General features: G+C 51.1%; 1 protein-coding gene across 8 annotated transcripts in view; it reads right to left on the bottom strand.

Annotated features, from left to right (window-relative positions):
- LOC146009905 (zinc finger MYM-type protein 1-like) overlaps positions 1-13,945 on the bottom strand; it is a 298,717-nt gene that overhangs the window by 123,474 nt on the left and 161,298 nt on the right. For 5 of the 8 annotated variants that reach the window (XM_083150506.1, XM_083150507.1, XM_083150504.1 and 2 more), the window contains exon 1: positions 5,238-5,435. The exons of 1 other annotated variant lie outside the window; for it this stretch is intronic. In XM_083150506.1, the coding sequence (XP_083006632.1) occupies positions 5,238-5,420 (183 nt within the window). In that variant the 5' untranslated portion in view covers positions 5,421-5,435. Of the gene's footprint in view, positions 1-4,907; positions 5,040-5,237; positions 5,441-13,945 lie in introns of those variants that run through there. 2 more of the 8 variants (XM_083150510.1, XM_083150509.1) reach the window with 2 other exon arrangements.

Genomic DNA, 13,945 nt, shown 5'->3' with positions numbered 1-13,945 from the left:
GATCCCCATAGCGCACGCGCTCATCCTTTTCCAAATATGTCCGCCTACACCCCTACTCTCGTAAACTTGTCACCTGACGCGTAATGACGGCTGCCTCCTATGGAATGACGGCCTTTTAATTCGCCATCCTGTAGCCAAAATAGCATTAAAATAGCTCCATTATGCGATATTAAGACCCCGATGTTACGGTGATCCCAATAGCGCACGAGCTCATCCTTTTCCAAATATGTCCGCCTACACCCCTACTCTCGTAAACTTGTCACCTGACGCGGAATGACGGCTGCCTCCTATGGAATGACGGCCTTTTAATTCGCCATCCTGAAGCCAAAATAGCATTAAAGCAACTCCATTATGCGATATTAAGACCCCGATGTTACGGTGATCCCCATAGCGCACGCGCTCATCCTTTTCCAAATATGTCCGCCTACACCCCTACTCTCGTAAACATGTCACCTGACGCGGAATGACGGCTGCATCCTATGGAACATCGGGGTCTTAATATCGCATAATGGAGTTGCTTTAATGCTATTTTGGCTTCAGGATGGCGAATTAAAAGGCCGTCATTCCATAGGAGGCAGCCGTCATTCCGCGTCAGGTGACAAGTTTACGAGAGTAGGGGTGTAGGCGGACATATTTGGAAAAGGATGAGCGCGTGCGCTATGGGGATCATGTAACATCGGGGTCTTAATATCGCATAATGGAGCTATTTTAATGCTATTTTGGCTACAGGATGGCGAATTAAAAGGACGTCATTCCATAGGAGGCAGCCGTCATTCCGCGTCATTCTGCATGTAAAATATGTGTAATGGTCTTAGCAAGAAGTGTACCTAAAATATAGTTGATATGTGCAATAATTTCAGAAATATTAATATAAAAGTCATTTTCTCCCATTATAGTCAATTGGCATTCCTTATCTGCAGACAACACTGTCATTCCACTGTGCTATTTTAATGCTATTTTGGCTTCAGGATGGCGAATTAAAAGGCCGTCATTCCATAGGAGGCAGCCGTCATTCCGCGTCACGTGACATGTTTACGAGAGTAGGGGTGTAGGCGGGCATATTTGGAATAGGATGAGCGCGTGCGCTATGGGGATCACCGTAACATCGGGGGCTTAATATCGCATAATGGAGCTGCTTTAATGCTATTTTGGCTTCAGGATGGCGAATTAAAAGGCCGTCATTCCATAGGATGCAGCCGGCATTCCGTGTCAGGTGACATGTTTACGAGAGTAGGGGTGTAGGCGGACATATTTGGAAAAGGATGAGCGCGTGCGCTATGGGGATCACCGTAACATCGGGGTCTTAATATCGCATAATGGAGCTATTTTAATGCTATTTTGGCTTCAGGATGGCGAATTAAAAGGCCGTCATTCCATAGGATGCAGCCGTCATTCCGCGTCAGGTGACATGTTTACGAGAGTAGGGGTGTAGGCGGACATATTTGGAAAAGGATGAGCGCGTGCGCTATGGGGATCACCGTAACATCGGGGTCTTAATATCGCATAATGGAGTTGCTTTAATGCTATTTTGGCTTCAGGATGGCGAATTAAAAGGCCGTCATTCCATAGGAGGCAGCCGTCATTCCGCGTCAGGTGACAAGTTTACGAGAGTAGGGGTGTAGGCGGACATATTTGGAAAAGGATGAGCGCGTGCGCTATGGGGATCACCGTAACATCGGGGGCTTAATATCGCATAATGGAGCTATTTTAATGCTATTTTGGCTACAGGATGGCGAATTAAAAGGCCGTCATTCCATAGGAGGAAGCCGTCATTCCGCGTCAGGTGACAAGTTTACGAGAGTAGGGGTGTAGGCAGACATATTTGGAAAAGGATGAGCGCGTGCGCTATGGGGATCACCGTAACATCGGGGTCTTAATATCGCATAATGGAGCTATTTTAATGCTATTTTGGCTACAGGATGGCGAATTAAAAGGACGTCATTCCATAGGAGGCAGCCGTCATTCCGCGTCATTCTGCATGTAAAATATGTGTAATGGTCTTAGCAAGAAGTGTACCTAAAATATAGTTGATATGTGCAATAATTTCAGAAATATTAATATAAAAGTCATTTTCTCCCATTATAGTCAATTGGCATTCCTTATCTGCAGACAACACTGTCATTCCACTGTGCTATTTTAATGCTATTTTGGCTTCAGGATGGCGAATTAAAAGGCCGTCATTCCATAGGAGGCAGCCGTCATTCCGCGTCACGTGACATGTTTACGAGAGTAGGGGTGTAGGCGGGCATATTTGGAATAGGATGAGCGCGTGCGCTATGGGGATCACCGTAACATCGGGGGCTTAATATCGCATAATGGAGCTGCTTTAATGCTATTTTGGCTTCAGGATGGCGAATTAAAAGGCCGTCATTCCATAGGATGCAGCCGTCATTCCGTGTCAGGTGACATGTTTACGAGAGTAGGGGTGTAGGCGGACATATTTGGAAAAGGATGAGCGCGTGCGCTATGGGGATCACCGTAACATCGGGGTCTTAATATCGCATAATGGAGCTATTTTAATGCTATTTTGGCTTCAGGATGGCGAATTAAAAGGCCGTCATTCCATAGGATGCAGCCGTCATTCCGCGTCAGGTGACATGTTTACGAGAGTAGGTGTGTAGGCGGACATATTTGGAAAAGGATGAGCGCGTGCGCTATGGGGATCACCGTAACATCGGGGTCTTAATATCGCATAATGGAGTTGCTTTAATGCTATTTTGGCTTCAGGATGGCGAATTAAAAGGCCGTCATTCCATAGGAGGCAGCCGTCATTCCGCGTCAGGTGACAAGTTTACGAGAGTAGGGGTGTAGGCGGACATATTTGGAAAAGGATGAGCGCGTGCGCTATGGGGATCACCGTAACATCGGGGGCTTAATATCGCATAATGGAGCTATTTTAATGCTATTTTGGCTACAGGATGGCGAATTAAAAGGCCGTCATTCCATAGGAGGAAGCCGTCATTCCGCGTCAGGTGACAAGTTTACGAGAGTAGGGGTGTAGGCAGACATATTTGGAAAAGGATGAGCGCGTGCGCTATGGGGATCACCGTAACATCGGGGTCTTAATATCCCATAATGGAGCTATTTTAATGCTATTTTGGCTACAGGATGGCGAATTAAAAGGACGTCATTCCATAGGAGGCAGCCGTCATTCCGCGTCATTCTGCATGTAAAATATGTGTAATGGTCTTAGCAAGAAGTGTACCTAAAATATAGTTGATATGTGCAATAATTTCAGAAATATTAATATAAAAGTCATTTTCTCCCATTATAGTCAATTGGCATTCCTTATCTGCAGACAACACTGTCATTCCACTGTGCTATTTTAATGCTATTTTGGCTTCAGGATGGCGAATTAAAAGGCCGTCATTCCATAGGAGGCAGCCGTCATTCCGCGTCACGTGACATGTTTACGAGAGTAGGGGTGTAGGCGGGCATATTTGGAATAGGATGAGCGCGTGCGCTATGGGGATCACCGTAACATCGGGGGCTTAATATCGCATAATGGAGCTGCTTTAATGCTATTTTGGCTTCAGGATGGCGAATTAAAAGGCCGTCATTCCATAGGATGCAGCCGTCATTCCGTGTCAGGTGACATGTTTACGAGAGTAGGGGTGTAGGCGGACATATTTGGAAAAGGATGAGCGCGTGCGCTATGGGGATCACCGTAACATCGGGGTCTTAATATCGCATAATGGAGCTATTTTAATGCTATTTTGGCTTCAGGATGGCGAATTAAAAGGCCGTCATTCCATAGGATGCAGCCGTCATTCCGCGTCAGGTGACATGTTTACGAGAGTAGGGGTGTAGGCGGACATATTTGGAAAAGGATGAGCGCGTGCGCTATGGGGATCACCGTAACATCGGGGTCTTAATATCGCATAATGGAGTTGCTTTAATGCTATTTTGGCTTCAGGATGGCGAATTAAAAGGCCGTCATTCCATAGGAGGCAGCCGTCATTCCGCGTCAGGTGACAAGTTTACGAGAGTAGGGGTGTAGGCGGACATATTTGGAAAAGGATGAGCGCGTGCGCTATGGGGATCACCGTAACATCGGGGTCTTAATATCGCATAATGGAGCTATTTTAATGCTATTTTGGCTTCAGGATGGCGAATTAAAAGGCCGTCATTCCATAGGATGCAGCCGTCATTCCGCGTCAGGTGACATGTTTACGAGAGTAGGTGTGTAGGCGGACATATTTGGAAAAGGATGAGCGCGTGCGCTATGGGGATCACCGTAACATCGGGGTCTTAATATCGCATAATGGAGTTGCTTTAATGCTATTTTGGCTTCAGGATGGCGAATTAAAAGGCCGTCATTCCATAGGAGGCAGCCGTCATTCCGCGTCAGGTGACAAGTTTACGAGAGTAGGGGTGTAGGCGGACATATTTGGAAAAGGATGAGCGCGTGCGCTATGGGGATCACCGTAACATCGGGGGCTTAATATCGCATAATGGAGCTATTTTAATGCTATTTTGGCTACAGGATGGCGAATTAAAAGGCCGTCATTCCATAGGAGGAAGCCGTCATTCCGCGTCAGGTGACAAGTTTACGAGAGTAGGGGTGTAGGCAGACATATTTGGAAAAGGATGAGCGCGTGCGCTATGGGGATCACCGTAACATCGGGGTCTTAATATCGCATAATGGAGCTATTTTAATGCTATTTTGGCTACAGGATGGCGAATTAAAAGGACGTCATTCCATAGGAGGCAGCCGTCATTCCGCGTCATTCTGCATGTAAAATATGTGTAATGGTCTTAGCAAGAAGTGTACCTAAAATATAGTTGATATGTGCAATAATTTCAGAAATATTAATATAAAAGTCATTTTCTCCCATTATAGTCAATTGGCATTCCTTATCTGCAGTGTCATTCCACTGTCATTCCTTTTAGTATGTCCCTCCCACCTGCCATCCAGGCCACACCCATAGGAGGGGTCAGGGGGTGACTGTCCCTGTGGTGCCCCCTGGTCCCACTGTACAGCACAAGTCAGGGAGCCGCCAACTCCCACCAGGTACAGGCTGCAGGGACTGAACCCCCAGTCAAGGCTGTATAATGACACTGCTATAGCACAGGGGGGCACTTAATGCCTGACACTCCCATATACAGCCTGGGGCACTACACATCCCATCATGCCCGAACCACAACACTGCTGCAGGGCATTTTGGGACATGTAGTGCCCCAGCAGCTGCCCACCTCCTGATATACGGTATAAGGGAGATAACACAGGACATTACCTGCTGCTGCCAGTAACCGGGAGGACGCTGCACACACCACTTCCTGTTGCGGTGGAAGTGGGACCAGTACTTCCTGCCTAGAGCTTCTGCATCCGGTCTGTGCGTTCCACGGAACTTCCGGGCTGTGTGCTCCACCTTCTGTGTGCGGTGATCTCCCCGGCAACTAGAGCCCCTGCTGCCCATGTCACATGGAGGCGGTCACTTCCTGTGATGCTCTGTGTGTGCCCGCATCAGCTGTGCACTACATTACCCATGATCCTCAGTAGCAGTAGCAGGGCATGTATATGTGGTTGAGACTAGTTCCCCTTCACCGTAAGGACCTGGGGAGGAGATGGGGCAGGGAGAGGAGGAGCAAGTTCAGAAGAAGGGACCCAAATGGACCCTCGCATAGCTCGCTTCGCTCGCAATGCTTCGGGCACGGTGGCTCGCTTCGCTCGCCACAGCTTTAATAACCTCCTCCACGCCCTAGTGGATGGTAGGGCATGAAATACCGCCTGTCGGCACATGTCGGCTCAAAAAAAAAGTTGTCTTGTTCTGACCTTGCTCCTCCTCTCCCGCCCCCTCTCCCGCCCCCTCTCCTCCCCAGGTCCTTACGGCGAAGGGGAACTAGCTGCTACCATGTATATGTATGGTCCTTTAGCCCACTACAATTTAGCTTATCTTATCTTTCATTGGAAACAGACAGCAATACCTGTAATAATGACTGTTATGTGTTTATCTGACTCTGGGTTCTTGTTCTGTACTAATTTATACATGGAGAGATGAGATGCACTGGTGCTGGTGTATCAATGTAAATATCGCCTATATATTTGGCTACATCTGTCACTCAAAGTGGGTATCTGTGTCTATAACGCTCTGTTCCTGGACTTTCCTCTTAATGTGTGATTGCCTTCATCTGTGCTGAACACCTTTCTGAGAAATTAACCTGTTTAAAACAGGTGATGGCAATCATACATTAAGGGGAAGTCTAGAAACAGAGCATTGTGTCCCTCCTGGAGAGGGTCATGTTGGGAGGGGATGCGGTCATTCGTCAGACTGCATTTAGGTCTACAGTCATTAGGTCGACCCCACTAGGTCGACTGGCAGGAAGGTCGACCTGACTTAAAGTCGACATGGGCCAAGGTCGACATGACTTAAGGTAGAATTTGCATAAAGGTCGACATGAGGAAGGTTGACTGGTCATAAGGTCGACATGGGTTTTTCACTGTTTTTTGAGCCGACATGTGCCGACAGGCGGTATTTCATGCCCTACCATCCACTAGGGCGTGGTGGGAGAATAAAATAGTGTGCCGAGCGCAGCGAGGCACCGTGCCCGAAGCATTGCGAGCGAAGCGAGCGTCCGATTCTCATTGCCAACTGTGTCCATGTCGACTGTGTCGACATTCGGATTAAAAAAACAGTGAAAAACCCATGTCGACCTTATGACCAGTCGACCTTCCTCATGTCGACCTTTATGCAAATTCGACCTTAAGTCATGTCGACCTTGGCCCATGTCGACCTTAAGTCAGGTCGACCTTCCTGCCAGTCGACCTAGTGGTGTCGACCTAATGACTGTAGACCTAAATGCAGTCTGACGAATGATCCCATTCCGTTGGGAGGTATGTGACAGAGAACCAGCCCAGTGAGCCCACAGACAGTGCCAGACACCCTCTGCCTCCCCATGTTGCCCAGCACTGCTACTCCACAGCCACCAGGTGAGCGCCCCCCTCCCGCGATTTGCGGCAAAACCTCCCCCCCGCGCACCCCCCCTCCCGCGATTCGCGGCAAAAACACCCGCTCCCCCGCGACCCCCCCTACCGCGGTTCGCAGCAAAAACACCCCCGCGACCCCCCCTCCCGCGATTCGCTGCAAAAAGAACCCCCCCACGACCCCTCCCGCAATTCGCGGCATAACCACCACCCCGCGACCCCCCCCTCCCGCGAATCGCGGCAAACCCTCCCCCGTGACCCCCCCCCGATTTGCTGAACACCCCCCCCCCCCGCGACCTCCCTCCCGCGATTCGCGGCAAAAAGAACCCCCCCGCGACCCCCCCTTGCACGATTGGCGGCACCTCCCCCCCCCCCCCGCAATTCGCAGCAGCCCCAGGATTAAATGGCACATGCAAAATACTGACATGGCTATGGTCGACAATGAAAAAGGTTGACATGAGTTTTTGAAGATTTATTTTTAATTTGTTTAATTTTTTCATATTCATTGTCATGTGTCGACATGGACACCAATGAAGTGGCACACTTATGTCAACATTTACATGTGTTGACCTTTCTGTGTTGATTTTTTCTTGTGGCGATTCGCGTCACACCCCCCCGCAACTCCCCCTCCCGCGATTCGCGGCACCCCCCGTGACCCCCCACCTCCCGCAATTTGCGGCAACCCCCCACCGGAACCCCGCCCTCCCGCGATTCGCGGCACCCCCCCGCGACCCCCCCCCTCCCGCAATTCGCGGCAACCCCCCACCGGAACCCCCATGAACCCCGCTCTCCCGCGATTCGAGGCACCCACCCCCCGCAACCCCCCCCCTCCCGCAAATCGCGGCACCCCCCGCGATTCGCGGCAGCCCCAGGATTAAATGGCACATGCAAAACACTGGCACGGCTATGGTCGACAATGAAAAAGGTCGACATGAGTTTTTGAAGATTTATTTCATTTTTTGAATGTTTTCATATTCATTGTCATGTGTCAACATGGACACCAATGAAGTGGCACACTTATGTCAACATTTACATGTGTTGACCTTTCTGTGTTGATTTTTTCTTGTGGCGATTCGCGTCACACCCCCCCGCAACCCCCCCTCCCGCGATTCGCGGCACCCCCCGTGACCCCCCACCTCCCGCAATTCGCGGCAACCCCCCACCGGAACCCCTGTGAACCCCGCCCTCCCGCGATTCGCGGCACCCAACCCCGCGACCCCCCCCTCCCGCAATTCGCGGCACCCCCCGTGATTCGCGGCAGCTCCAGAATTAAATTGCACATGGAAAACACTGACATGGCTATGGTCGACAATGAAAAAGGTTGACATGAGTTTTTGAAGTTTTTTTTTTCATTTTTTGAATATTTTCATATTCATTCTCATGTGTCGACATGGACACCAATGAAGTGCCACACTTATGTCAACATTTACATGTGTTGACCTTTCTGTGTTGATTTTTTCTTGTGGCGATTTGCGTCACACCCCCCCCCCCCCCACAACCCCCACTCCCGCGATTCACGGCACACACACACACACCTCCCCCGCGATTCTCGGCACCCCACCCCGTGACCCCCCCTCCCGTGATTCACGGCACACCCCCGCGACCCCCCCTCCCATGATTCGCCGCAACCCCCGCCCCGTAACCCCCCTCCCGCGATTCGCGGCACCCACCCCCGCGACCCCCCCTCCCGCAATTCGCGGCACCCCCCTGCGATTCGCGGCAGCTCCAGAATTAAATTGCACATGGAAAACACTGACATGGCTATGGTCGACAATGAAAAAGGTTGACATGAGTTTTTGAAGTTTTTTTTTTTCATTTTTTGAATGTTTTCATATTCATTCTCATGTGTCGACATGGACACCAATGAAGTGCCACACTTATGTCAACATTTACATGTGTTGACCTTTCTGTGTTGATTTTTTCTTGTGGCGATTCGCGTCACCCCCCCCCCCCCCCCGCAACCCCCACTCCCGCGATTCACGGCACACACACACACCCCCGTGATTCTCGGCACCCCACCCCGTGACCCCCCCTCCCGTGATTCACGGCACACCCCCCGCGACCCCCCCTACCATGATTCGCCGCAACCCCCGCCCCCGTAACCCCCCTCCCGCGATTTGCGGCAACCCACCCCGCGACCCCCCTCCCGCGATTCTCTGCAATCCCTCCCCTCCCGCGATTCGCAGCATCCACCCCCCCACAACCCCCCCTCCTGCAATTCGCGGCACCCCCGCGACCCCCCCTCCTGCAATTCGCGGCACCCTCCGCGACCCCCCCTCCCGCGATTCGCGGACACCTAAGTTGCAATACAGGGCATCTTTCATACAATTCTAACCATATTTCTCATATACAAACGTTCACAAATTAAGGGGGCGCAGCCCCTTACGACGGTGTGAAGAGCGCCCGTAGGGCGCGATGAATCACCTAGTGTGATTATATAAGTGCTATTATACGTTATTATATGTACAGCCAATCACACATGGTTTGCCCCTGCAGCTGCAGTTTAATTGGCTGGCCGTACAAAGAGCGCTGAAAATGCTGCAAATCCCGGTTCAGGCCAATGGCCCACTCATTTTGATGGTGCTTTTACTTGTAGCGCCAAACCCTATTGGAACGACTTGGCCATTGGAATCAATGAAGGACCAGTGCATGGCGTAGCACCTACGCTGGATGTCTATGTGTCTGCTGTGGAGCTCCCGCAGGCCGCCCTTGCAGCGTAGTATTGTAACATCATTTTGCCTGCCTCAGATCAAAGATGGCCGCTGCACCCTGGGGACATCAATCAACCTTGTATCCATGGGCTGAGACCATGTAATAGTGCTCCCACGGGCCACATATCACATATGGGGGTAGATGTATGAAGCAGTGATACGGGAGGGGAAGTCGCCTATGGCAACCAATCAGCACTGAGGTAACATCTATCATTTGCACAGTATAACACTATGCAGAGCAGCTGATTGGTTGCCATGCGCCACTTCTCCCTTATCACTGCTTCATACATCTACCTCATGGCCTGAATCAGCACTTCTCATTGGCCAGAGATGCCATCATGACCTGCACCATTACACCTGATGGAGGGTATGTGTTCTGTCTACAGGGCAGGAGAACCTCAGCTCAACCCCCTCCTCCCCATGGTCATGGTACCCTGCAGTCCACTCCCTTATACCACTTTTACACCAAAACTGCTGGGTCGCACCCGGGATTTTGGACCAGAATGCGACCCGGCAGTTGTTCCTTTTCACACCGGTGTCCCCCGCCATTATGCCGGGTGGGAGACGCCAGTGAATTCGGGCCCTGAGCCAGCACTCGGAGGTGACATCATCTCCAAGCACCGGAAAAAACAGCCGACCGGCACCCCCACAACGCTATCCGACACGCTGGGGGCAAGCCCTGCACCCAGGTAAGCTGCTGGGCTGTTCCCAGCCTCCGTGCGGGGCGCACGGATGCCGCACACGGGGCGCACGGATGCCGCACACAGAATGGATGCCGCACACAGGCATCCATTCACCTCTGCTGCTACATAGTACCGCAGACAGCAGCGGAGGCTGTACGCAGCCCCTGCCCAACCTCCGGACTGACCTCAGGGCGCTGCATAGTACCGCAGACAGCAGCGGAGGCTGTACACGGCCCCTGCCCAACCTCCTTACTGACCTCAGGGCGCTGCATAGTACCGCAGACAGCAGCGGAGGCTGTACGCAGCCCCTGCCCAACCTCCGGACTGACCTCAGGGCGCTGCATAGTACCGCAGACAGCAGCGGAGGCTGTACACGGCCCCTGCCCAACCTCCGGACTGACCTCAGGGCGCTGCATAGTACCGCAGACAGCAGCGGAGGCTGTACGCAGCCCCTGCCCAACCTCTGGACTGACCTCAGGGCGCTGCATAGTACCGCAGACAGCAGCGGAGGCTGTACACGGCCCGTGCCCAACCTCTGGACTGACTTTAGGGCGCTGCATAGTACCGCAGACAGCAGCGGAGGCTGTACGCAGCCCCTGCCCAACCTCCGGACTAGGGATGTCAATCCCGGGGCATTTTTTTAATCCCGGGATCTGGGATTGAAAAATGCTCAATCCCGGGATTCCCGGGATCCCGGGATTGGCATCCAAACCAAAAAGCCCATTATTAGCATTGGACCCACCCCGGCCAACCCGCACATCTACTTACATAAGGGAGCGGGCGGGCGGCCAGGAGTGGGTTTGGAGGTGCACCGTGCCTCCCGGCAAGTGCACCTCCATCGAAGACAGCAGGTAGGCGGGCGGCGGAGAAGAGGCGGGCAGGTGGAGGCAGGGCGGCGGTCACTGGTGACGTGTGGCCTGCGCAGCGTGACCTCTACTGTCACGCTACGCCCCCTACCATGATTCGCCGCAAACCCCGCCCCCGTAACCCCCCTCCCGCGATTTGCGGCAACCCACCCCGCGACCCCCCTCCCGCGATTCTCTGCAATCCCTCCCCTCCCGCGATTCGCAGCATCCACCCCCCCACAACCCCCCCTCCTGCAATTCGCGGCACCCCCCGCGACCCCCCCTCCTGCAATTCGCGGCACCCTCCGCGACCCCCCCTCCCGCGATTCGCGGACACCTAAGTTGCAATACAGGGCATCTTTCATACAATTCTAACCATATTTCTCATATACAAACGTTCACAAATTAAGGGGGCGCAGCCCCTTACGACGGTGTGAAGAGCGCCCGTAGGGCGCGATGAATCACCTAGTATATATATATATACACACACAGGGCTATTTTTCTGCAGGCTCCAGCAGAAACTGAGGCCCTTATTCTAGTTCACTCTTTCTGACAAAATATTTCTTATGCCCCCCATACACGGTCCCTTTTTCCGGTCCGTTCTGTACTTTAAAAGTAGACATCGGATCGCATCCCTAGTGCATGCAGTGTGCATGCACTGCGATCCGATCCGATGTGTACCTAGTACAAAAAGTATGTGCAGCACATACTTTTTGTACCGTACTATGTGATGCGCGGGAGAGCGCATCGCAAGGTACAGAACTGAGCCATACACAACGGACCATGTATGGGCTCCTTAAGATGGACAAAACCATGTGCAGTGCACTGCATGTGAGGCAGGTGTTACTTGTGCAGAGATAATTAGATTTGGGTGGGGTTTTACACCTGCCTCACCTGCAGTGCACATGGTTTTGTCCATCTAAGAAATATTTTGTCAGAAAGAGTGAACTAGAATAAGGGCCTCAGTTCCTGCAGAAAAATAGCCCTGGATATAGAGTACAATCACACGATTTTGATAAATCTGGGTATTATGGTAAATCGCATCTCAAGATATGTGCTGCACATAATATTTATCGCATGTGCTTTTTAAACACATGCGATTTATCACAATGCGATGTGCGATCTGTCAGTTTATATACCCACAGATAGCCCAGCCCTCATTCCATCACCGATTTTATGTCGCAAGGGGGATTGCGATTTATCACATGATTGTATGCATATCAAATGCAAAAAAAGGCACTTTCTCAAGTGCGATCAATCGCATGGGGAGCTTCAACGGAAATCGTAGAGCGATACAGCCCTACGTGTCGCATTGATGCCGCTTAGGGGAAGGTCATTGTAGGAAGGAGAGTTGCTGGCCTCTATGTACCATACATGGTATACATGGACAGTGTGATAAAAAGGATAAAGATTTTATCCTCGCTCAGTGTGGCCCAATTCCCATATGATCCCCTATATGCGTTTGGTATCGTGTAACATTGCCAATGAACAATACTGACAAGCAATTGAAACTTCATAATGTATGAGTGCTTAACACTTCACTCAATGGCCTGTCAGGAAATTGATTTGTGTACATATGACTGGTAAATGCCTGCTACCTGGATTTGTAAATTGAATGCGCCCTATTTTAACAGTGCTGCTTGCCTCCCGCAGGGTATGTGATTGGACAGAGCTGCCACTATCTATGCCAATTCACTGACCCTGCCTAGGGAGGAAAATGAAGCAGAGTTTTAGTGTAGATGGCTCGATGGTCATAGTATACCAGGGGTTCAATGACACGTCCTGACAGTATAGTAGCCAGTATTCGATCAACAGTGAATCACTGAGGGCTAATTGCCTTCTATGCGGGTGGTGACTGGTGAGAACTGCCACTCCGTCACCAGTACCCCATCCGCTGCTAGGAGGCAGGTGTAATCGGTAGCGGCTGTGCTACACAGAGCTCGGCGGGCTGCGGCGTGACTGATACAACGCCAGCGGTCTCCCCGTCTGCTCTGGAATCTACAAGCAGCGGTGCAGACGTCACACACCGCATCTTGGAGCGAGCGAGCCCAGTGGAGACTGGCGTTCGCTCGACCTGGCAATTAAGCTATACACAAATAAAAATACAATGTATCAATGGGGAAGGGACCACCCAGGTCCTGATGAAGCTCTGTTTGCGAAGTGTACACTGGCCTAAAACCTCAGTGTGTGACTCCCTCTTCCCTTCCCCATTGATACATTGTATTTTTATTTGTGTATAGCTTAATTGTCAGGTCGAGCGAACGCCAGTCTCCACTGGGCTCGCTCGCTCCAAGAGCATTATAAAGTTTCATAGAAGGCAATTAGCCCTCAGTGACATATAGGGGATCATATGGGAATTGGGCCACACTGTGCGAGGATAAAATCTTTATCCTTTTTATCACACTGTCCGTGTTATATGTTTTCACTGTATGTCAATATTTCGCCATCTTGTTTTAAATAAATCCAATAAAGGTTTAATCTTATGTTAAAAACTCTGTACTTTGAGGTGCACCACACAGACATTCTTCTCTTTTTTCCTGAGTAAGCAGGAATATGTCACCTTGCCTTCATAAATGGAAGTTCGTGGCCATTTCTGAGAACAGCTCTTCTCATGGAAGCATCACCGCCCGAATTCAGCAGTTTCTTATATAGCGCACACATATTCCGCAGCGCTTTACAGAGAATAGTTGAACATTCACATCAGTCCCTGCCGCAGTGGAGCTTACAATCTATATTCCCTACCACATGGAAACGCACACACAGACATTCTAGGGTTAATTT

Source organism: Crinia signifera, chromosome 6 (assembly GCF_055691185.1).
Source record: "Crinia signifera chromosome 6, ASM5569118v1, whole genome shotgun sequence".
Lineage (NCBI taxonomy): Eukaryota > Metazoa > Chordata > Amphibia > Anura > Myobatrachidae > Crinia > Crinia signifera.
Note: the sequence above shows the minus strand (reverse complement) of the source record. Positions and strands in the feature narration are given on the sequence as shown.